Source organism: Muntiacus reevesi, chromosome 1 (genome assembly GCF_963930625.1).
Source record: "Muntiacus reevesi chromosome 1, mMunRee1.1, whole genome shotgun sequence".
Lineage (NCBI taxonomy): Eukaryota > Metazoa > Chordata > Mammalia > Artiodactyla > Cervidae > Muntiacus > Muntiacus reevesi.
Genome location: NC_089249.1, coordinates 277,308,125 through 277,333,620, shown reverse-complemented (window position 1 = coordinate 277,333,620; position 25,496 = coordinate 277,308,125). Strand labels below are relative to the sequence as shown.

General features: G+C 36.0%; 1 protein-coding gene across 10 annotated transcripts in view; it reads right to left on the bottom strand.

Annotated features, from left to right (window-relative positions):
- PAM (peptidylglycine alpha-amidating monooxygenase) overlaps positions 1 to 25,496 on the bottom strand; it is a 311,728-nt gene that overhangs the window by 66,103 nt on the left and 220,129 nt on the right. For all 10 annotated transcript variants that reach the window (XM_065920039.1, XM_065920481.1, XM_065920234.1 and 7 more), the window contains exons 9-15: positions 12,857 to 12,905; positions 11,244 to 11,311; positions 10,114 to 10,194; positions 9,756 to 9,832; positions 9,305 to 9,408; positions 2,816 to 3,000; positions 1,679 to 1,747 (exon numbers count right to left, since the gene is read on the bottom strand). In XM_065920039.1, coding sequence (XP_065776111.1) covers positions 1,679 to 1,747; positions 2,816 to 3,000; positions 9,305 to 9,408; positions 9,756 to 9,832; positions 10,114 to 10,194; positions 11,244 to 11,311; positions 12,857 to 12,905 — 633 coding nt within the window. The remainder of the gene's footprint in view (positions 1 to 1,678; positions 1,748 to 2,815; positions 3,001 to 9,304; positions 9,409 to 9,755; positions 9,833 to 10,113; positions 10,195 to 11,243; positions 11,312 to 12,856; positions 12,906 to 25,496) is intronic.

The following is a 25,496-nucleotide window of genomic DNA, read 5'->3' as shown; positions in this document are numbered from 1 at the left end:
AGCAATATATAAAAGTATACCACAGGCTTTGGTTTTTAGGCATATATGGCACCTCCTGAAATCTTATTGTTTGAAAAGAACTGGTTAAATCGAATATTTAAGGTTACTCAGCTAATAAAATCTCTAGGTTTCTAATCTTTCAGGGCCTTCAATATCTTCCTTGATCAACTCAACTTCAAAAAGAAGACATAGTCCAGTCTCAGTTTCCACAGAAGTATTTTACAAGCTGAATGGACTAAATGGGAGTCTCATTCCTTACTGTACCACATATGTTGGTGTCTGGAATTGTGTTCTAACATGACTCCAATTATTTCAAAGACATACAGTTCAAACAGTGTCAAAATAACTCATTTTAAGTCTGATTAAATTTCTGGACAGTTAGAGTAAACACTTAAAACTGCTATGTTTTAGGCTATAAGTTAGGCCATAAGTAACTAAGTTACTATGTTTAGGCTGTAATTATTGATTTCCTTACAAATTATATACACAGCATTAATAAACTTGGCTATTTTAAGTCATACTCAATAGTTCACTATGAACCATTTAGCATAGATTATTTAGTATAAAATTATCTCTTTTTTTTACTTAATAGAAAAATAGAAACAACTTTGAGCTAAGTTTTTAGATCACTTTGTAGAATGAGATGTTATGGAACATACGCCATATAATTCCAAAATTTTTATATTACAGTTCACCCTACTCCCCTTTCAGAATGCATTTTTTGCTTCAAAAAGCCTGAATTTTTAATCTTGCATATGCTATTTGTGTACTATTATTAGTGTATAGTGCATTAGCTATAAGTGTATCTTTGACCTAGACCTATTAAAACACATTTTGAGTGATTCCTATAGTGGTTTTCAATATCCAAAGAGTCACAAATTTCTATATCTGCTAATAGAAAAATCTTATTTCCTATATACTTTATGTTGTCATTAGAAGTGTGTTTACATTAACATTAAACTAATGTTTTAAAATATATTACATCTAGGCCAAAAACGACTTGATAACATACTTCAATCTAACACAAAGTACTATCTTCTAAACAACTGCAAGAAAGCAAGATTTGGGAGAATAAATTTTCAGGGCCAGCACATGCAGTATATAACTTACAACATCAAATATACCACTTTAAGTGAACAGAAGAGAGGAAGAACAAAGCCTTCTTAACTCATCAGATGGCAACTTAACACAAAACAGCAATTGCTTAAGATGATAATCCCTCCTACCTTAACTGAAGGCAGAGAAGAATGACTTAAAAGAGAGGCAAGATACGGTTTAACTCAATTTCTTTTTTTCTTGAACCTCAAATATAGCGAATGAACACACCATACAAAACACATAAGAATTTAAATGTTAAAGGTCATAAGGTTTCAAAAGCAGCCCACTAACCGTTTCTAATGACTATTATATTTGTACTTATTGCACTCTGTATAAAAGTGACAATATTAAATAAGATAAAACACAGAAAAATTTAATGGGACTAAATTACATTAATGAATTGTCAAAGCCAAAGTGTAACAGTTATTTTCTCATGAATTATACATTATATAAAATCTGTAAAATGGAGGCATTAGGTTGATAAAGAAAGACCTAAAATATCTCAATAACTTTAAATTTTGGTTGCCTGTTTGGAAGTGAATACTTTGATATGACCAGCTATAGCAGGAAGCATACATACCCTGTTCTAACACTTCTTCTTCTCGTTTGGGCTGCTGTAGTGGAGAAGTCTTGTCTTTGTTCTCTGTTTCTATAAAGGATCAAAAGAGCTGAGCATAAATTTGCAGTGTATATCACACACTGTAAATAGTTTTCTGGAAATATGCTATCAACATAAAAATATTTTCAGGATCCTGTGTTTCATAAAAAACAATAGTATTAAGAATTCATATGGTAGAAATGCCCTCCTAATTTACAAAAACTCTATCATAACTACCAAGTGCCAGACTCTGGCTTAATACCAGAGTCAACTACCATTTCAGTAATATATAGATGATACAGAATTTTTAAGATGCATTAATAAAACTGCTTGTATTATTTTTAAAATTGAACTTAGGATATTTTCAGAACATTTACAAGTACATTTTAAAAATATACTGGAATGTTAATAAATGACCTGCTTGCCATGTTAACTTCTTTTATAAAATATCCTGTAGAAAGAAATAAGAAGTTGTTCTGGCATTAAGACTGAACTTGTAATACTCAGTCAAGTCTCATGATACTTCATCCAATAAAAAGTATGGGTTTTGCAATTTTAAACTAAAGAAATGACAATCATGACCATTTTGCAGATGAACAGTCAGTTAAAGTACCATTCTGAGAATGCGATGAAAAAGACTAAGGCTAGTAATGCCTCATAGATCAAGAATTGTTCTTAGCTTGAAGAGACTCACTAAACAGATAATGTAAGGTATGATCAGAGATGATAACCATTTCCATGTACAAACTGTGGCACTCTTTAGAACATGGTATATAAATTCATAAATTGCATAATTCATTACTGGCTACAGAAAGAATGAAATGAGGAAACTAGAAACATGAACTACATGAAGAAAGATCTTTATTTACAGACTTGGTCGCAAATGAATCTGTTTCATCACTAGTTGAGAATTTTCATTTTAACTGTTTTGATAGGGACATGTCAGGAGGGGAGAAAGAGGATAAAAGGGGGAAAAAAGAGAATCAGATTTCATGAACATGTGCAACTGTTTGACAGAAAGAGGATGATTTGAGCTATTAATCATATCGTCAAGTAAAACATGTAAGAAAATGAAAAACATAAAAACACATGTTGCTTTAAATTAAACCCCAATTTTACCTTTGTGATGTCCATGCATCATAACCATATCAGATTTCACAGGAATTGGAATATTGGCCTCTGGTGGTATGGTTCTGAACACATCCGGAGCTACATTCTGTGTACAGGTCATGAAAGAAACTGCATGCTTGGCTTCCATGTAATACATAATGTATAAGTTGCACATTTCATCACTAGACGTGCCACTGCAGGCAAAAAAACAAAACAGAATGAAAACAACCAACCAAACAAGAAAAAAATCCACAGACACGACAGATTAGTCATTCACATAAAACACATTCTTCCTGCAAGAAAAATGTAACTGGTCAATCTGCCAGCAGTAGATTCAAAGGTGGACATATTATGCATTTATTTTATAGCTTTCATTAAAATCCATCACAGTTTTCAACATCAAGAGCACATTGTCAATGGCATTTTTCCACTTAATAATGGAATATCTTTTTGTAGTCACTCCATGGATATCACCAAATACTACAGATGGAAATGACATTTTAGTTGCAATGAGAGGCTTTCTTTTCTCTTCTAAATTCTTTTATTTTTTAGTCCTTCTTCTATTTGTTAAAACTCATTGATAAAGCAAACTATTTTTCTCATGGGAAAATTTAACTATTTACTTAATAACAATAAAATTCAGAACAGTTCAACAGAAATATCATATATTATTTACAAGTTTATATTAAAATGGCTTTTTCCATCTAACCATGAGAGTCTGGGATCTCGCTTTTGGTTATTGCTTTGTTCCTTAGGGTGAGATGAATCAAGAATCATGTGTTGATACTAGGATATCATAAACGTATCTCTCCTTTCTGACTTGGCACCTTGATTTCTATAGTAGGGAAGAAAAGAATGCCTGAGGAATGATACAAAGTGAAAGCAGGCCTAATCTCTTCTGAAAGTTCAGATCTGAATGGGGTAGTGCTGGACAACTGAATAACTCAAGGTTAAAAACAGATTTTTAAACAGTGGGGTGGTCATTTCCAAGAAAAAAACGTTTCAAATAATATAAATCATGCCTAACAGTTTATAAAACATGTTTTCTTCTTCCTCAATTCACATGGGTTATTATGCATTTCATACTCTTTTTCTATTATTCGGGAGGAAATGTTTAGGTACACCATCACCAAACTTTTATAAACCAAAGTGGTTCTGGCAAAGGAACATTTCCTTTTTGGTACTGGTTCTGACAATTTTTAGCAAGCCTCTGCTAATAAAAAACAAGCTCTGAAATGGACTATTTGCTGTACAGAAATACGTCAGTGTTGATTTTTCCAGCAATGTCACGCAGCACTTACTTCCTCTCCATAGCAACAGTAATGACGTCACCAAGGGAAGGGAAAAAAAGAAGAAAAATCTTTTCCAAACAGGGACGTGGTTTCTCTAAGCCCTGAAAATGGAGAGCCCTGAGAGACCACAGGAATGGTCATAGGGAGCTCTGTTTATGCTTCGAAAATAATTTGGCTTTCCACCCTTCGAATCTGATACCTGTCAGGGTAATTGCCTCTCCCATGAAATATAAGCAAAGGGTGAAGTCCAATCCCAAACAAACACCTGTTCCCTACACGTATCTTCATGTGTCGAAACGCCACCGCTAAGAATTATATTTTAGCAGCTTAGGAGTTGGTCAGAAAATTATGTGCTATGTAAAAGGAAGGACTGGAGCCAAAGTAATAAGCTGAAGCCTCTCACTGTATTATCTGCCCTTCCCATTCAAAATGAGGAAAAGGGTATATAGACTAAGACAGAGAAATGAGCGAAAAGGAATTTAAGATGTGGCCCTGGTTTAGAAAACCTTGAAATCATGGTGCAGAGCAGGAAAGTGAAATGAAACCTTCCCAAATTAGGGAAAGGAAAAAACTGAATAGGTTTATATAATAATAAATGAAACTTGCAATTAACCCATGGAAAGATCCTTCTACATTTTATCCGCTTGGGAATGTCGTGCCCATGTTCATCTCTAAACACGTGTGATTTTGTGAAACTGCCTCATCAGTTTACCAAATATAGCTCATTTGAGGCATTGACTCTATGATACAATATTGAGCTGATTAAATAAGAGTCTTCACAATCACAGAGAAAATTTCATTTTACAGCTGAAGGAAAAGAAAAGCCATACTTTCTTTCCTTCCACCGATAATTGAACTTGTAGTCAAAGGAACTCTGAGCTCCTAACTGACAGAGAAACTATCATATCTTAAACAGGTTAGGATTCAAATGATCCTTAGTATCAGCCGACACAGTTTGCCTATATTATTCCCCATTCATCTTTCTTTCACTCAAAAGATTTGACTTTAAACCAAGTTGCTTTCTATGTTCCTAAGGAAGAACTGCAACACGTCCAGCTCCTCTTCCATAGAGAACAATATATGCAATTCGACTCTGTCAACCTCATGCATGTTAACGTAAGCGAGCGTGGAGGAGGACCGTGTTCTGACTTTCTCCGGCCCCACCAAATGGCCCTTTCAACAGTCCCTGTCGCCACTGTTGGTTCCCTGAATGATGACGGCTGGTATCACCTAGATCCCCAAACTACAGGGCTGCTTTTCTCTCCTCTTCACGCATAATAAGGCATAAAAACTTCACGCATAAAAACTGTCACATATGTGACAGTTACTTCTTTTACACCAGCTAGCTTTAATCCTGACAGCGTGTGGGGAGCCTGAAAATAGTAAGTCCTCAATAACTATCTGTTGAATGAAGCAGAATAAATCATTTGTCTTAACAGATGCCTATAATTTATTACAGGTAGCATAACCTGTTACCCCCAAACATCATACTGCTGAGTCAGGTCAATATTATGAACTCAATTTACAGCATTTGTCATAAATATTTATGTCTGTCTGTTTCTCTTTCTTTCATCTATCCATCTGCCAGAGTTTTATTAAAAATATATCATTTCATATTATAAAGGTATGTAATAGATATTTAAGGAAGCATCAAGTATTCTGAAATGCATCATTTATAAAAACCCAAACACTGCAGAACGCCGTGACTATGTTTCAGCCAGTGACACGCCACTCTGGCGATTCCCTCATCCCTAGCCCTACATGTATCTTCATATGTCATGCTAGACTGGGCCAACAATGATAAAAGACTAGCTTTGGAAAGAAATACAAAGACTTTAAAGACGTTATTTTGCAAAGCTCTGAATTGTTTCTTAAAAGGTTTCCTGGTGCTTTAAAACTTGTACACTACTACGAATACATGTGTGCTCAGCCATACCTGACTCTTTGTGACCTATAGGCTGTAGCCTGCCAGGCTCCTCTGTCCATGAACTTTTCCAGGCGAAAATACTGGAGTGGGTTGCCATTTCTTTCTCCGGGGGATCTTCCTGACCCGGGGAGCAAACCCACATCTCTCGAGTCTCCTGCACTGGCAGGCAGATTCTTTACCCCTAGCACCACCTGAGAAGCCCTAAAACTTGTATATTAAGGTGCTATTGACCATGTAACTTTATTTGCATATAATATACTTTAAATGCCGATTAAAGTGTTGTGCTTGGTAACTACAAACATTTATTAGACCTTCTCATATGTATATGAAATAACTGTCTCCAAACGAAAAATATGACCAACAAAACTGACCAAATTGGTAAATAATATCTACCAATTCTCAAGAGGTAATTCTAAATTTTAGCATATATACTTTTAGGCAAATTAGCTAACTTAATTAGCTTATTTGGCTCACTCAATTTAATTCTTCTTTGGATGTTTAAACTTGACTAAACATTGAAATGAACTAAGAGAAGCCTCATGTTGAATATAAAATATACAATGCAGTGTCAGGCACAAAATATTGCTTATGTGTAGGTCAATTAGTACTATATTGTCAATATATACATGAGTACAATTTGCCTAAGATATATTATTCATAGATACTATTTGAAAAGAAGTAACGTATCTGGGTTAAAACGTTATCATTAAGTTTATTGATACATTTTGTCTTAAATTCACGTGTTTCTAATAGCTGCATTTTGAGTTGAACCTCTGGTTAAAAACTGTCCTGAGTTTTTTAACTGTTTCTGATTAGTTAACTCTGCTCTACGTAAGTTTTCTCCAGGTCTAAAATTTCTAGCGTAATGCAGAGTTAAACCAGCACTGGGCAGATGAATCACTCAGCTGAAACTCTTACTGGTAAGGCCACTGATGGTATAATTTTCCCGTTAAACCTAGTTTCCAGGTGGCTGGGGAACAGGAAGGTTAAAAACTGGGAACCCACAGTTCTTCCAGCACATGGAGGGGACATCTGCTGGCCCCATAAGACCTCTGGATAAGTGAGACTTGTGTTTAAGTTGGGCTTTAGGCTCAGGGCTCAAACCTATGCCAGTGGGAGTGATGTCTGTGTATGTGGGTTGGGGGTTAGATGGGAACAGAGAAGAGAGGGAGATTTACAGAATATCATTTACTTAAAATGGGCTTCCCAAGGGGCACAGCGGTAAAGAATACACCTGCCAATGCAGGAGATGCAAGAGACGTGGGTTCAATCCTTAGGTTGAGAAGATCCCCTGGAGTAGGAAATGGCAACCTGCTCTAGTATGCTTGCCTGAAAAATTCCATGGACAGAGAAGCTTGTGGGCTACAGTTCATGAGGCTGCATACAGTTGGATATGATTGAGCACACATAACACATGTTTAGTTTAAAATACATCATAAACAGACTAGTTTCCTCCTTTTATTGGTTACCTTCTCAATTGTGATACTATAGTACCCTATGGAGGTGGTATTCTGTATTTTACAAAATGGATGCATTGTTGTTATTACTGAGAAGCATACCAAGTGCTATAGGAATGCTATGCATTATTATGAGGATTTAATTCATATTTAAATTTATCCAAAATTTCCTGCTCTCCTAGTACAAATTAAATATTCAGAATATAGATTGACCCATAAGTTAATTTCCTATAATTTCTTTCTACTTCATTTATATTACAAAGTGGCGTCTCATTTAGCCCACAGGACATTTACAAAAAGATAGATTGGTATAGTCATTTTAGCATATTATTTTAAAGCAAAATGCACATTTTAAAAAAAGGCTAGAATTATTCCAGACTCATGAAACTGAAAGAGGCCCCTAGAGATCACTTTGACCTCTCATCCTGGTACTATAACAAGTCATTAATTTCCATGGCTGATATTGCTACACAGAGGATACTCAAAAGATAGAATCTGTCAGAAGTTACAAACCTGCCCAAATTGTAAAGGTACCTTTAAGCAAAAAAAAAAAGTTCTACTTATTTCACACCTGAACTTGAAAACTAACACAAAAAATGTGTTGAAAGGGACTTGTTTTAATCCTTTGTTTATTTCAAAGGTTAATAAAATAACGAATGGCATTTAAATAAAGTTCCAGAAACACTACACTTCATGTATTTAAAGATTGTTAGTAAAGTGAATTATTATACTTTTTAAAATCTAATTATATCTACTTTGTCAATTCTTTTGTTACCATTTTATGCAACTCAATAATTTTATTGCTTTCCTCACATTTCCATCTTAAATTTACCAAATTCACCTAAAAGCAAATCTGTTAAAATTTCCTTGTTTAATATAAAATGATAACTTTTTTCTATTTATCATTAGTCTCAAAATTGATGCTTATTAATAAAAAATCCTTTTAGGCTGACATAAAAAAATCCTATTCTACCATCTCAAATGGTTTTTTCTTTTCATTCACCTGCATCAGTACCTTTTCTGTATCCCCTAACAACCAACAGCTAGCGTTGTCATCATAAGAATCATCTGTGCATCTAATGCATATTTTCAGATGTCTACTCTCTGTAACTCCTCTTTGATCAAAAGATAAATGGTTTAAAGCTCCATCTTCTAGGTGGTGTCAGTAAATATTTTATAACCTAGTTTAAAATGGAAAGGAGGCTCCTTAGTTCTTTTCTAACCAAAAAATATGATAAGAGACTTTATCTTTCATTTTTAATTTAGGCAAACCCTTTGTGAAAGAGTTCATAGTGCTTTGAAAAATGTACTTGGTGTTATAAAATATACTTATTTCAAAGCAGCTAAGTATTTTGAAGCTTACTTAAAAGTTGAACATTCTCATAATGAATACATAAAGGTTTAAACAGGTAGAAAAAAAATCCTGGTTCTGAGTAATTAATGGACACCATTATATGCAGAACCTATATATTCACCTAAATTTGACTATAGGGCAAAAGGACACTTGAGAAAAAAATTATAATCATTACATTTTTCTTTATTAAGATGTACAGGAAGTAATATACACTCTTGTGGCAACTATACTATGTAGAGGTGTGATCCTAAAGGTCTTCAATAAGCAGGAAGAAAGGAATTATGAAAATCGAAGCGCATGTTCTGCAGTTTGACCAACTCAGTCCTAAAATCATAAAACGCTAGGGTTTGTCCTAACTGTTTATAATAGAGAAAAATATGCCATTCATTCATGCAGATAACTGTCACTTATAACCATGCCTTGTCCTAATACAAGTATTTTTAAATAATGGAATCTGTGAAACCATACCCAATGTGGGTGACTTCTGTCCTTCCTTCACCAGTGAACACACATCTCGCTGCCAGCACGTCACCAAAACTAACATCCACTGGGTGCTCTGCTGGGTAGAAGGCCTGCAGAGGAGACAAGCACAGTAATTCCTTAAAATTATCAACAAAACCCAGAAACTCACGCTTAATAACGTGAGGCTCGGGGTACCCTGGGTAGAGAGGATGAATATACACGCATACACAGATACACTTCACCCTGCTTAGAAATACTAAGAGAACTGATAAGGAAACCATCACATTGGAAATAAATAAAAAAAAAAGAATATACACAGCTTAGATATAGAGTAAAGGTAGATTTAGAGATGTTTAGATTCTAGAGAAATTCACAAGGGTTCTATAAGGGCTTTACAAATTACTACCTGCTGATTAATAATTTTTTTTCTCTCAAAATTGTACTATATTCTACACACCTGTGGCAGTTGGGGGCTTTGGCGTCCAATCAGGGTCCACTGTCCATTTCTTACTCTGTATCCACTTACTACCTTGCCTGTAATGAACACAAATTATAACTATATAAAGTATTAGAAAGATAAAAGGCATTATTTGTTTTCTTACTGCAAAAAAAAATACAAATATTTTCAGAAACCAGAATGCCCGGCACTTTAATGAAAACAATATGATGAAAACACATGCAGAATTTTAAGGTACTGCACAAAATCTCTTTCACTGAAACAGATGAAACAGATTTAAGGTCAGATATACTCTACATTTTACATTTACAGCATTAGCAAGCACAGTGGCATATCATTTAATATGTGCAGTTCTTACCTAAATGGTGAGTGTGAACTCTATAGGCAAAGACATGCATTGGATACTTTTTATAATGGCATGAAATATCAGAATTCACCACTGTTAGAAATGAAAACACAGAAAAAAGTCATTACTCAACTGGAAAATAACATTATTTTTGACTAAAAGTATGTATAGAGTATCCACAAGCAGCTAAGCATGGGATTTTTAAGTAAATACAAACTCATGTACTCAGAGGTATTAAGCACTTACTATGGGCCAGCTTCTTACTAAGATGAGTTAAGAACCCCTTATATTCTGTTTAACTCATAAAATGACTAGAGTCAGATCAACACACATTGTCAGTGAAAACTCAGGCTTAATTTGATACCTTTATCATGAAATTTGTGCAGCTGAAAAAACTTAAACATTGGTTTTTATTTTCAGAACAGAAGGATTTTTGAAAAATTTATTTTAAACACCTAAGATAATGAGATTGACAGTTCCTGTGGAGAAGGAAACATTTCATATACTTTTCCTTCCTTATAGACTAACACACAGCTAATTTTTCAATAAATGTCTTTTTAAAATTAGACAGTGAAAAGTAATGAGATCGTACTCGTCATTAACTTTAACAGATCCCCAGTAGGAACAAATGAATAATACGACACTCCCACCAAAGGATAAGATATTTACAGCAATAAATAATATTATACTCATTCTAATAGTTTTTTTTGTAAATTTAGGAGAAATCAGCTATTATTATACCCATTTTACAAATCTATGTTCAAAGACTGGATTTGATAGCTTTTGATTCTTAATCTGATATTCTTTATAGTAGTTTATGCCACAGTATGATAAGAAATTTGTTTTGGCATCTGAAGAATGGATGATTTATTCGTAAAATACTCAGGAATTATATTTAAATTTATATTACTCACTACGTTCCTATGGACCTCAATTCTTGGCATACAACTGGAAAATAATAAACTGCTGGCTTGGTTTAACACAAAAACCCATTTTAACTCCAAGGATATTAAAGAACTGGTTTATTTTTCAGGGGTTCAAAAATATTGGTCATTTCAAGTGTTTATAAAAGATGTACTGTAAATCCATCCTTAAAGATTAGATAATGAAGTAATGGTAAATTCCAAAAGATCATTACTCACCTTTCCCTCCTGGTGGTATAACAGTGTCAACAGACATCATAAGGTACATGCCAGCAATTAAAGGCTGTCTGCACAAAATAGTAACATTTATTTCAACTATTGGAAAACATCAAAACAATTGCCTTAGAAAAATAAAGTATACTTCAATGCATTGATCTATAAAATATGATTCATGTGGAAATTAAACTAATACATGGGGAATGAGGTAGAATATATATTTTTCTTGAGAATAACTTATTTTCTTGGGCAAATAGCTGAATACACATTTTTGTGGCATGGTAAATGTTTCTACATGTGCGTGTGTGCTAAGTCAGTTCGCTTGTGTCTGACTCTTTGTGACCCTATGGACTGTAGCCTGCCAGGCTCCTATGTCCATGAGATTCTCCAGGCAAGAATATTGGAGTGTGTTGCTATAGTCTCCTCCAGAGGATCTTCCTGACCCAGGGGTAGAACCAGCATCTCTTAAGTCTCCTGCATTGGCCAGGGGGGGTTCTTTACCACTAGCGCCACCTGGGAAGCCCAATCTCTAAATGGCTCCTGTAGTGATTAATTATAGGTATCAAGTCAGCTAGGCTCTAGTGCCAAGATATTTGGTCAAGCACTAGCCCAGATGTTGTTATAAAGGTATTTTTGAAGATGTAATTAATATTTAAACCATTGACTTTGGGTAAAGCAGATTATGGTCCAAAATGTGGATGAGTGTCTTAAGAAAAAAGACTGAGGTCCTCGGAAGAGGAAGGAATTATGCCTTTGGACCCAAGATTGCAACATCGGTTCCTGCCAGGATTTCCTACCTGCCATCCTGCCTTGAATATTTTAGACTTGCCAGATCTCACAACTGTGTGGGCCAATCCCCTCAGGTCAATCTCAATTTCTCTTTCTCTATCGTTCTCTCTCTCTCTCATACATTCTATTGGTTCGGTTTCCCTGGAGGACCCTGAAGGGTACACCTCCCAAGGACCCACAGCTCTGACATTCTTGCCCGTGTTCAATCATCTTCCCTTGACGCAGGCTGGGCCGAGTAACCTGACCCAGTAATCTGTTATCTCTAACAGACAGAATACAGCAACAATAACTTTTCTTCCGTCCACTGGAATCAGAGTAGGAAGACGCGTGGTCACCACCTTCTTGACCTGTCGCACACAGGCTGGTAACCTCTGAGAGGAGGATACAGGAGCACCCCGGCTTCCACCTCGGTCGCCCTCTTGCGCTCTCCCTCGCTGACTGGGAGGCGCAGCCGGCGGCACCAGGCTGGGAGCTGCCCTGTCTAGAGCCCACACGAGGAGGAAACGAGGGGGTCCTCCAGCCCGCGGCCAGCGAGGAACCGAACCCGGCAACAGCCACACGAGAGCCCGCGAGCGAGACGCCCGGCCGCGTCCCCAGACGGCCGAAACCCTGGCCGAGGCTCTCCCTGTGGCCTCGTGGCAGACCCCCAGCCCCAGCTGAGCTCTGCCCACGCTCCCTAGCCAAGGCCACCGGGACGATAACGTCTGCTGTCTGAAGCCACGACGTGGAGAATAATTTGTCATACAGCAGTAGGTAACAGCGTAGTGGATCTCCCACTTCTAAGCTCTTGAACGTTGTCACTCGGCGAGGATATCCGAAGTACTTACGGCAGGCGTGTGAGGTGTAAGGAGACGCCAGAGCAGTCCTTGTGATTATCTGCAAACACACACACAAGACACACATCTCAAATACGAAGAACGAATTTCAAATCAAAAATGTTAAGTAATAAATCAGTCCTAAGTTTAAAAACCCTATATATTTCGTTTGCCTGGTGTTCTACAGTTTACGGAGTACTTTCATACTCATAAAATCCATTTAATTCCAATGTATCCAGAGCAACAACAAAACTATCATTTCAAGTAGTTGTAGCTTTTTCTTGACTCATCAAACTGACCGGTTATCTGCTTTCTAGCAGACACACTGAAATTCTAGCCATAAGCTCACAGAAGAAAGCTATGCCCACTCTCTATGAAGTGAAGTGAAGTGAAGTCGCTCAGTCGTGTCCGACTCCTTGTGGCCCCGGGGACTGTAGCCCACCAGGCTCCTCCGTCCAGGGGACTCTCCAGGCAAGAGTACTGGAGTCGGTTGCCATTTCCTTCTCCAGGGGATCCTCCCGACCCAGGAATCGAACCCAGGTCTCCCGCATTGCAGGCAGACGCTTTAACCTCTGAGCCACCAGGGAAGCCCACAGAAGTTCACAGAAGAAAGCTATGCCCACTCTCTATAAGACTATTTGTATTGTTGAAACATCCAGAAAAGCTCGTGAACTGAATTGGTTTTGTTCTACGGGTATCCAAACAATTAGCTTTTCTACTTTTCAAAAACTGAATTAGTCCATAATTTGGGCTTTCAAGGTATTATCATTTTTTGGAGCCTATAATGTCTCAAATTTATGTATAGGAATCACCTTACTTGGTTTCTAAGCCTCGCTTAATCCTACCTTCTAAATAGGAACCGTATGTTCATTCTTTTTATACCCTAACTTCAGTGGAAAGTGTCTGAGTATCTCTGTACCTTTGCCAAGGACACTTCAGAGACCTCTTACACATCCTCTCCTTTCTTCCTTCGTCTTTCTCAGGTAGAAAGAAGGTAAAAATTTAAATCACCCATCCAAATTCTTATCTCTTTTGAAATTGCTGATCTTTAACCACAGACACCATGAACAGTAACTCAGACTTACTCATTCCTTCCATTCCTGTATATGTTAAATTCTTTCTACGCATTTTGTTCTAAGGAATTGTAAAACCTTATATCTCAACTTGGATTTGACTTTAATATAACTATTGAGTATGTACAAGAATGTTAGATTTATATTAGAAATTAAGACATGAAGTATACTAATAAATAATAGCATATAAGTTTTTAAGAAAAAATTTTCCTTTCATCTGCAATTCTCATAAGAAAAGCAAAGGCAACATCACATAAAAATGTATAATAACAGGTAACTTAACTAGTAATATAGACATATTGATTTACTATAGATAAAGTTTAGCAAGAAAGTATAAAAAGTCATGTTTAATAATTTAGTAGTAAAACACAAAGGAAACTTCTCTGTATAGTATTAAGCTTGATCTTCACAAAAATAGTACAGAAATAAATGCAATGATGAACATTTTATAGTTAATTTTACATTTAACATCACATTAGAGTCAATTTACAAACAGACTTTGTCTGCTCTCCTAAATTGATTTCAGTGAGATCCTATTTTCATAATAATTTCATTGAAATCTTTTTAAAAAAATTTCAACTGAGTTTTAAATAGATGAGTAAACAGTAATAAACAAAAGAATGAATACAACAGGTTTATCTTAATTTTTGCCTATGCTTTAGATATAGAAAGGAGAATTGAATATTGTTGCTTAATTTATTAAAATTGTTTATTGTTGAGAACAAGTTTTCCTAAGTGTGCTGATTGAAACTTAGCAGATACACCTACTTTATACTGCTTTCAAAATGATTAGCCATTGGATTCACCCTGAATTACCTAAGTATCTTCACTGATCAAAAGAGAATAGTGGAAAGTATATCATTCATTTATACCAAATGAATTCTACACTCCAGAGACTCATCTAATTAGCTGAGTTGTTTTCAGAAAACATTTATCCTGTGTATAAGAAAATATCTATTGTCAAAGGGTATTTCGAGAAATGGTAATCATCTGTGCATTCAGTGAATATTCACTGAGCAATTGCTATATTCTTCACAACTGGGATACAGTGAAAAGCAGCAGGTCCAGATCTCCTGCTCTCATAGTGTTTCCGCTCTAGTGGCAGTGGAGACACAGGGAAGTGGGGTAGGAGGGACAAGGAGAAACAAAATACCAAGCAGATAAACATGATACTGTCACGTTGTGAACTCAACAGGATAATAGGACCCTGGGTAGCTGTTTTATCTATTGAGGTCTAGGAAGGACACAGTGGCCAAGAGACAGGAGACTGGCTAGGCCATGCGGAGCATCTTAAGATTCTGGGTTTCATTTTCTGTCTCCCGAGAAGCCCACTGGAAGATTTAGAGCAAATGAGGACAGGATCATAGAAGGTGTGCACCTAGGACATTATCTGGCACTTACAGATGACTCATTAATTACTGAGTGGCTGGGTTTTGTAATTTTTTATTTTAATTAATAACACCAGGTGAGAATTTCTCCCACTCCACTAATGTCCAACGAAGCAAAAGGTTCTAAGCGGATAACTGTCTCTTAGTTTTATATTATATCCTTGCTTTGAAAGAATCAAGTTAATCACATTTTGATGTTCAACTTGGCTATATTCTTTACCACGACTTCAAAAAAAAAGTCCATGAGAAAAATAAATAAGTTAACTGACACATTTTGGCAACTATTAAATAATTTATCACTAAAGCTGAAATATGTCACCAAATTAAAAGTAGTAGGAACGTTGTTAACAGCAACATGCCAGCTATTGCCAGTAACTGATCATCCTCTTAGGTAATGTTCTTGATGAGAACTGTCTAAATTGAGTAGATTTTTAGTCAAAGGCATGAAAATAAGTCAAAAATAACTTTTAATTTGAAGACATTTTCTAAGCACACATCAACATTTTCATGAAATTAAAAGATAGGAAATTAAATAATTTCTATATAATTGCTTTTTCCTTCCCTACAGAGATTTAAACGTGATCAATCAATGCCATATTCTGTAAGACAGTCAAGGATATCTCACAAAATAACTAATTAGCTAAAAACTCAAGTAGTAATATGAGAAGCTCAACACATTCTGGAGAAAAATATACTGAACTTCTGACTTAGGTATTATAATATAATGACTTTAGGGAAAATTGTGTTTTGAGACTCTTAAGTTTTGTTTTACAGAATGTACATCCTGTATAGAGCTTCCTAGGTAGCTCAGTGGTAAAGAATCCACCTGCCAGTGCAGGAGACGTGGGTTTGACCTCTGGGTTGTGAAGATCCCCTAGAGCAGGAAATGGCAACCCGCCCCAATATTCTTGCCTGGGAAATCCCATGGACAGAGAAGCCTGGTGAGCCACAGTCCATGTGGTCAAAAGAGAGTTGGACACAACTCAGGGACTAAACAACAACAAAATCTCATATGGTTAGAAGGCTAGTGAATATACAAAGTGAAAATCTTACCTGTTTAACAAAAAGCTCCAGAAATCAAAATATACAGAAGGAAAACTGGTGAAGAAACACACTTAAAAATCACACTAAATAGAGTTCCTTAGTCATGGATGAAAGAATTTGTTTCCATCAAATTTATCTTGGGAATTTGATCCACTGAGTCAGCAAAAAATGAGGCATTCTAAAAAAAACTGCTGTGTGAATGTGTGCCTATGTGTATGAGTGTTTAGATATTATGCTTTATGCTTTAGATAGAAACATCACACTTTAGATATATATATATCATTATTTATCCATGGGGTAGCAATCACAAGACCAGCTGAGTAACTTGAGGAAATTCTTTAACTTAGTAATGTATAAATATTTTAATGATGATATTTTAGTTGAGCAACATGCTAAGAGTTATCACAAAGTAAAGAAAATACTTATAAAGCATATTCAGATACATTTTTGATATTGTTTGAATCAATGGCTGTGAAAATACATTATTTCAGAATCAAATTTTATTGTTATAAATCACTAGGATTTCTTCCAGTTTGACTTTCTACAGTTTGACCTAAGGAGCCCATGTGTTTGCATATACATACATTGAGAAGTTTCAGCAAGAGTAACCTGAACTCCCTCAGACAAGGTTGTCTGGAGGTCTGGAGGGCTCCAGGATCCACAGCTATTCCTATTGCAAGTGGCAGCTTTGGAGAGAAGCATATTTCAGCCTAGCATTTGGTGTGGAGATTATGACCTTTTAACTCTAACATGACCCTAGCCACAGTTATGCAATATTATTTCCATAACCTCCACACTGATCTTACTTCTGAACTCAGAAACTTCAGTTGGTTTTCCATATTTTACTGATGATTTCCAGTGGGCTCTGACTTTGCTTGCCCTTCTATTGTAACATGGCACTTCAGCCACAAGATATGAAGCCTCATAAGAATTAATTCATTTCAACTCACTAGGCTATAAATGAAATCTGTCTCTTAAAATGGATGACGCTTTAAAGGTTTATTATCCTAAAGAAACACATCAGTGCTTCTGCTAATATTTTACCACACACGATGAAAAAATGCAGTCAGGACAGAGATAGTTAAGAAAGGTACAGGAAATGAACTCGAGTATCCAAATCATATGCTGCTTGAAAAAACTAGTCGAGAAATGTAATTCTGTGACTAGGATAAAAGTAGACAGAAGAGAGGAAGAAGAATAGATGGAAAAATTGAAGCATAACAGAAGACCAGAGAAATGGAACACCACAGCTTAAGTAAAGATTGAATGGTGATGGATAAAATAACTGAAATGGCCTGAAATCACAGGATTGAAGGTCTGAATGAAAGGTAGAACAGGAAGTGAGGACTATTCTCTTGACTTATATTTCAACACAAATGTTGCACCTTTCCAATGTACAATGTGTAAGGTTTGTTGGGTGGAAACTTTAGAATTAACCTTTACAGTTTCATCACACACAGCTACTTGACCACAGTCCCTTACAAAATCATCACATGTTTCCCCTAGGTCCTCTCTGTTTAAAAGGAGTAGGATCTAAAAAGTTATCTATTTAATATCTGATACAGTAGCACTCATGATCAATAATGACACCACTAAGAAACTTCAGGCTATACATGAGACATATACATAAAGAATGTAGCACTCTATTTAGATCATAGAAAATACCCAATAAATATAAGTTACTATGATCATTACTCTTTTTATTGGTAGATTCTAAAAAATTTCAGAACATGAATACTTTACTTTTAAGAACTATATTTTCAAAGTTATAGGTCAGAAATTTCTTTAACTGAAGAAACTGAAGCACATCACATTTTTCCAACTTAATAACAGGAATGGAACAAAGTGGGGGGGAATGGGAATATCAAATGAGCAAAGAGGATTAAAAAACAGAATTAGAATTGAAATGGTGTGCTAAAGATATTGCACAAAATAGGTATTTTGAAAATGGAAACAGAAATGCTGATTCAGAAAGGTACAAACTAGGGAGATACAGAACAGAGTCATCAGTGATACAGTGAAATGTCAGTGAGACAAAAACATCCTGGTCTGGCTAAAATGAAATTGTTGCATTAGGGACTACAGCACCTTGATGAAGTTGATAATGCACTATTTCAAAGTCCTTCCATGACTTTTAGTAATAAAGATCCCCTTGACCAGACTCAAGATAACCTGTTTCTAAGTTCTGGACTAGAAGAAGTTAGTTCAATAGGATTATATGTTTATTAAAAAAAATGAGTGAGGCAATTTTTATACTGATTTTGAAACTGTTCTCTTAATTATTCACTTGTCCTGTACAGCTATCATCATGCAAAAATCTTGACAGCTCTTCTTTCCAGGTATCTCTACTTATTTATTTTAGTCTTTTTCAAAAACAAATTGCTCTCTCTTTTACTGTACTGGGCTGTAGGCACACGCTCTCTCCAAGGTACACTGGTGAACACCTGACTTTCAGCTATTAATGTTTTGTATTTATAGAAGATTGAACCCTAGATATCCCCGTTAAAAGGATCTTTCATGACTGCTGTTCTCCTTCATTAAGAAATGCTTTTAGCCTTTCATTAAGAAATACTTTTCACCTTTATTTATTTTTATTTATTTTTTTTTTGAGCTTTCTGAAAGATCTTTAATAAGGTACCTTGGGAACTCAATTCATTAAGGAAAAAAACCAGGTTGGTTTAACTATAACTGATGTTTCAGTGCAGCTCCAAAAATCTTTATAAATACAGTCAATTGGAGAGGTGGTCCTGGTCCTGGATCAGATTATTCCTTGTGTTTCTGAGAACAGTAAGAAGGGGGAGAATTGTGATGTTGGGAATATGCTGCTGCTGCTGCTAAGTCACTTCAGTCGTGTCTGACTCTGTGCGACCCCATGGACTGCAGCCCACCAGGTTCCTCCATCCATGGGATTCTCCAGGCAAGAGTACTGGAGTGGGTTGCCATTGCCTTCTCCATACTTTTCACCTTTAAATCAACCCTTTTAAATTGATTTAAAGAAACAGTGATGAAACTTCATTCACTAAGTAGGGATCAGATGACATTGGGAAGTATATTTCATTTTATGTCATTACAATCCATTATAATGTCATGTGTATATACTGGAACTTTTTGTAATGGTGAAGATATTAACAGTGAAAATGTTAAAAGAATCATTTTTAAAAAGAAAATAAAGTAAAATCAAGTCTACTAATGTCTTAGAAGCACATCAAGCCATAGAAGTACTGGTGGTTCATTGGTTAAGACTTCTAAAGAATCGTCTGATAATGAAAGAAACAAGTGCTTCCAGGCTCTGGATGAAAACTGAAAATAACATTCAATCAGAACCTAATCTTGAGTCAGATGAAAACTGGATGACTGCTCCACAAGGGTTTCAGCTTCTCTTTTTGGAGAACTGTTCTCTGCTTAGGCAGAGATGTATAACCACAGCGAGGTATTTTATCAAACATCTAGACTCATTGAATTTCAGAATAGGAAGGCACCCTGGAGATGATGGAGTTCAGTTCTTGTACTTTATAGATAGGGGGAAAGTAGCAACCAAGACTTAATCTTGACCAAAGTAATTCAGTTAACTGGTGATACATCTGGGTATCAATGCTAATCGGTACTAATTCTCAAAAGTCAGTATTTAGTAAACATTATTTACTTATTTACTTATTTAAAAAAAGAATTCTATTTCTTAGAAACTTCCAAGGAATTTTATCTATGAAATGTCTTGAAACTAAGATACAAGAATTAAGCAAGGATGGATAAGTAACCAGTGGTACTTAAGGATACCCACTTAGATAGGAAGTTCATTTCTCTTAATGGGAGGTGGATGCATGGGATATGAGGTTATCCATTCCACAGTATTTAGCTTGCTTTTCTAATAATAGCTTTTAGTTCCTGCTTGGATTCATAGCTAAGTAGTAAGGATGTGGAATAATGCATGATGATAACCTATTACATCTTTGGTCCTTAAAAGTCTGCTGTCCTAATCTTTCCCTCAAGAGATATATTTCATGAGCTCATCTTGTCCTGGATGCTTCCTGCTTCAATAAAAAAAAAAAAATTGTTCCTGAGGGAACCAATGTGTTGTTACAACAACATCCCACTAATTGGAAAAGTCCTTCAGAAAGACAGTCATAGCAAGGATTTCAATTCACTGCACTCTCCTCAAAAGGTAGAGGATAAAGCACACCCATTATCTCCTATCCCCACCACAGTTTTAGATGATGGATCCTTTCCTCATGGAAGTACTAAAAAGCATGCCTGGAACCACTGTCAAGTCTTATGAAAAACAAAGAACTAAGATCTTTAATATCAAAAACATATTTTAGAAAATGTGAGCAAACAGTAAACTGTCTCGTACCCTTCCACCCTCTCAATCGAGTGTTCTGAACAAAAAATTTAACGATCTCTTTCTGTTTTTCTGCCTGTCTTGAATTAACAGAAAAAAAATGATTTAAGGGTATAAGACACACCAATAATTTTTCCATAATATATGTCCACAGATTTCTTGATAACAATTTGAATGCTGGCTTGATCTTAACCTTATGATTCTTTGTTCTGAATTAACACCATTAAATGAATGGGACAGATGATGTTTTGTTTGCTGAGATTAAATCATGGCTCCCAAAGGTGGCAAGGAATAGATTACTTGGGGATTCATTTCAATAGTCAGGGAAAATTTCATATACTCAAAATTACTTGGGGAATCCCTTAGGAGAGTGGAGAGTGAGGTCTCTTAGTAGATGCAACACAGTCAGCTTCCTTGGTACTGGAGCAGCCTGCTGTCATTTCTGTCAGTTGAGCCATATCTTATTTTTTTAAGTTATTTCCATACAGTTGGACCATGCTGTTATATAAAAAGGGTTATTTCTGTACATCTGGAACCCTGCTGCAGCAGAGATGACACAAGAATGAGAGGCAAAGAGGAAGCCACGGCGGGCACAGTGGCTCGGGGTCCTGTGTTCATTCTGAGCACAGGCACGTTGAATGGAACCCTGGTTTTAATGAAGATAAGACACAGCTCCTTTACTGTTATTTTTGGTACTCCTGGAATATAAACGCAGGTCATGCAGTCACTTAATAGTACTCGATAAAAAGATGATTCTCCAAAGTAACCCAAACAGGCATATATCGAAGTTTTTTTGTTAAAGAGTTTCCACAAAATGAGATCTCAGTCACCGAATTTCTCCTAGAGAATTCACTGAGAGCATATTTTCATCATCTCAGGACTCTCCAGTTACAGATACATTGATATAAAAATGTCTCCACTCAAAAAGCGCTAACATCTTAAGCCGTCACGGCAAATGTGTGTCTGGTGGGCAAATAGAGCCAAAGTGGGGGCACTATTAATACACAACAGAAACTGCACAGAGGTGTTCCTGGAGGCTGCTAAAAGCTGGCTCAGAGACAAGCTTCGGTGCTAAATAAACCAGCACTACAAAAAAAAAAAAAAAAAAAAAACTTCAAAAAAGGATTCCTTTTGAAGCTGTCACTGCAGTGAGTCAGCCTCCTTTGATTTTGTATTCACTGCCATGGGACTAGAAATTACTAGCTCCCATTTGTCCTGTGGCAAAGAAGAGAAAATGCATTTATCCATCCTGCAAGAAGATGACTTTCACGAATGATGGCTTGTGCTGTTCCCAAAAGAGATCAAATGGAAGGCAGGCAGGCAGGCTCACCAGCGAACTTTTATAATCGCTGTGTGTGCAGAGGATGTTACGGCAGGACAAGTGTTGGAGCACGTTCCTCTTTCCATCTCTTATGAATGCAGAGAAAAGACTCCACGGCGAAGCTTAGGCTTCACACTGGTTCTTCTCTCACAACGATGAGCCTGCTCTAGAATCATGCTTCTAAGAGAGTAAAATTAAAAGACGAAACCCCCGAATCCTAAGTAAATACATAATTTTTAAAAACATGGCATGTAGATTTTAAAAAGATTGACTGTTTTTTGAACTTTTTGTTGAACTATAATATACAGAATAGGGCACAAATCATAAAGTATAGCCTGAGAATTTTAAGAAAACTAACACACTCTTGTAACTAGCATTCAGATCAAGAAGCAAAAAGCTCTCTACTTGTGGCCCCTTCCCGAGGCATTAAGTTTTAAATCTTTACTTGGTGTACACAGTGTATTTAAACATTCATTTGTCTTTCCAAAGGTGCTGTCTTTTCACACCTTTAACTAGCCTGTCTACTAGTTCCATGGGCTTTTGGCAGTTTTTAAATATGATACCTGGTGGTGTGTGTTTAGTTGCTCAGTCGTGTGAGACTCTTTGTGACCCCATGGACTGTAGCCCCCCAGGTTCTTCTGTCCACGTGATTTTCAGGCACGAATACTTGAGTGGGTTGCCATTTCCTCCTCCAGGGGATCTTCCTGACCCAGGGATCGAACCTACGGCTCTTGCATCTCCTGAATCGGCGGGCAGTTCTTTATCACTGTGCCACCTGGGAGGCTAAATACCTGGCACTAATAGTTATTTTATTATTTCCCCTTTCTCTCAGTGAAAAGTCCTTCAAACTCTTTTTACTTCCTGTGCATATGTCAGTTTTTAATATATACTCATCTTTAAAGTGGAAATCTAATTTTTTTCTTCTTTTTTTGCATTCTCTCAATTGTCTGTCCTCCCCACTGAGGGCAGAATGTAAATGCACAAATCTAGGAACCACAGAAAGGAAGAATAAGTTATGGAATGAAGAGGAACCTTAAGAGTTTTAATCAAGGAAACTTAATTTGAAATATAAAGCTAAAATCACATGTCTCATATAAAGTGCTCCATTATGAATTTTTGAATCATCTTGAGTGCATGTTTTGATATACATAAAAGGCTTATCTTTCACTTTCTTTGGAATTCTCAATTACTTTCTGCAATAATGTGTTCTCCCGTCTTTATTTAACCGAAACCTCTAAGTGCTCATAAATGATAAACAGAGAGAGGGTAACCTAGCAGCAACACCATCCTATTTTCTTTTGAAAACAGGAAGCTCATGTGGCCCAAATGCTGTAATTTAGTTGGAATATGTTTTTTGAACCTCAGCCTAAAATCAGTGGCTGAATTTGCAATGCAATTATCTTCATCAACTTAAAATACTATATTGTGCATTGTATTTTGGTTCTTCAATTAAAAAATCCAAATTTACATAAAATTATGCATGCATATAGTCCGTGGTATTAATTAGGAAATATACTTTGGATATTATAGCTTATATATTTGATTTAGCATTAATTTTCAGTCATTTCAATATATTCAAGTTGTAATGTGGCAGGTGGATTATTAAAATAATTTTTATACAGCATTTGTGAGTTAACAAGTAGTAAGGCAAACACTAAAATCCTTCAGTGACCCAGATTATCAGTCAAAATTTCCTGAGACCATAAGCAAATCTTCACACTCTAAGATAAAGGTTTTGTTTGGAAGGATCTTCAGTTACTGCTTAGATTTTATTCTCGTTTCTGTTATTATAGGTGATGTGTTACACTTCAGTTGGAAAAACAAGGATAAGTAATACTTGCAAAGAAATGGAGCTAGAAAATTGTGTGTGTGGGGGGTGACATCCCTACAGGAAGATAGACTCAGGAAAATTTCCAAAGAGGGACAGAAGAAGAATTCATCTAGAATGAGAAGAAATAAGGAGCAGGATGAAGGGTTTCCAAATTGGATGAAGAGGAGAGGAATGTTTCAGTTGGCAGAAAGAGGAAGGTGAGAAGGGTCTCTTCCAGGCCTATGGAAGGTTGGACTTTTATTTTTCTAACAGAATTATTTTGTAAATATCACTAAAGTAATATCTGAATAGCTTTCATTAAATGTCTTTTTGGTAATGTACTTATTAAAGGTATCTCTTGCATTTTATAAGACAGTCAACTACCATAAAAAAGGAATTAATAGAAAATAGGAAATGGAATGTACAGGTGCTAGCATTTCTGTCTGATGACTTCCATCTTTTACCAGAATTCCTGTAACACAGGAGACAAGACATAAACATGCCAAGGCAATGAGGGGACCAGTAAGGGACAGGCCGTAGACACCAGCCTGAGTACTCATGGAGTACGTGAAAAAATGCCTTGAGTCTCCTAATTTTAATGTAAGCCCATGGGCAAGTAACTTTATTTCTCCTCTTAATTTATTTTGGTTAAAAATGAAAGGTTATCTGGTATTAATTTAAATGAAATTAATTAGTGACTATGTACCCCTGACCTGCTTCAAAAAGGTGCTGGTAATTATGGGTGATTAAAACAGCATGAGCTGCAAAGGGGTACCTGAAGGCCAAGTATAGGCCTGTCTTGGAAACAACTAGAAAATAAAGGCAAAATATGAAAGCTTGAATAGTATCAGGGAATTTTTTTTTCCTAAAAGACATCACTTACGCTAAATATTATATTGTTCAACATTACACTGCTTTAAAAAACACATTTTAAGGAATAAAGACATTCTGAATACATTCCTTAAAAAGCAATAATACTGCAGGGCTTTCTGCATCTTCTCATAACCAAATGAATGAAAATGCAATTCTTGAAACTTAATGACCGTATTTAGGTATTAAAATAAACAGGTGCCCCACAGAATGAATGAGACGAATAAGGACCATTAGTCTTCCAAACTGAAGATGAGTAACAAAATTGAAATTCAGGAAGCTAGAGAATCAGGGAGCTCACATTTATGTGATGAGACTGACAAAAGCCAAAAAAAAAAAAAAAAAAAATTGCAGGAAAATAGACTTCGTCTGCATCATTTGAGAGGTATTGAAGAGTCCTAAAATCATTCCCGTGACTCACAACAAGCTGCTTGTGTTTAATGAAGGTTACAGAACATGAAGAACATCCTATTATAATTATCCTGAAATCAGAGGGATTATCAAGCAACCTGGTGTAGAACTATCCCTCCATAAGGGAAGTGGATTCCTTCATACATCAGAATGAGAAGGAATACATGAGATGAGGTGAACATTCCAGCCTCTACTCATATTTACTCTATTGGGCAAGGATGATTTGTGCAGAATTTCTAATTTGTAGCTTGTTAAAGTTCATGTCCTCTTTGTTCCTAGTGGTTCAAAGGACTTGAAGAAGGACTGACTCCATTATTTATCTTATATAGTCAGAACTTGAACTTTGACAAGCTACAAATTAGAAATTCAACACAAATTAAATTCTTCTAGTTTTAAATA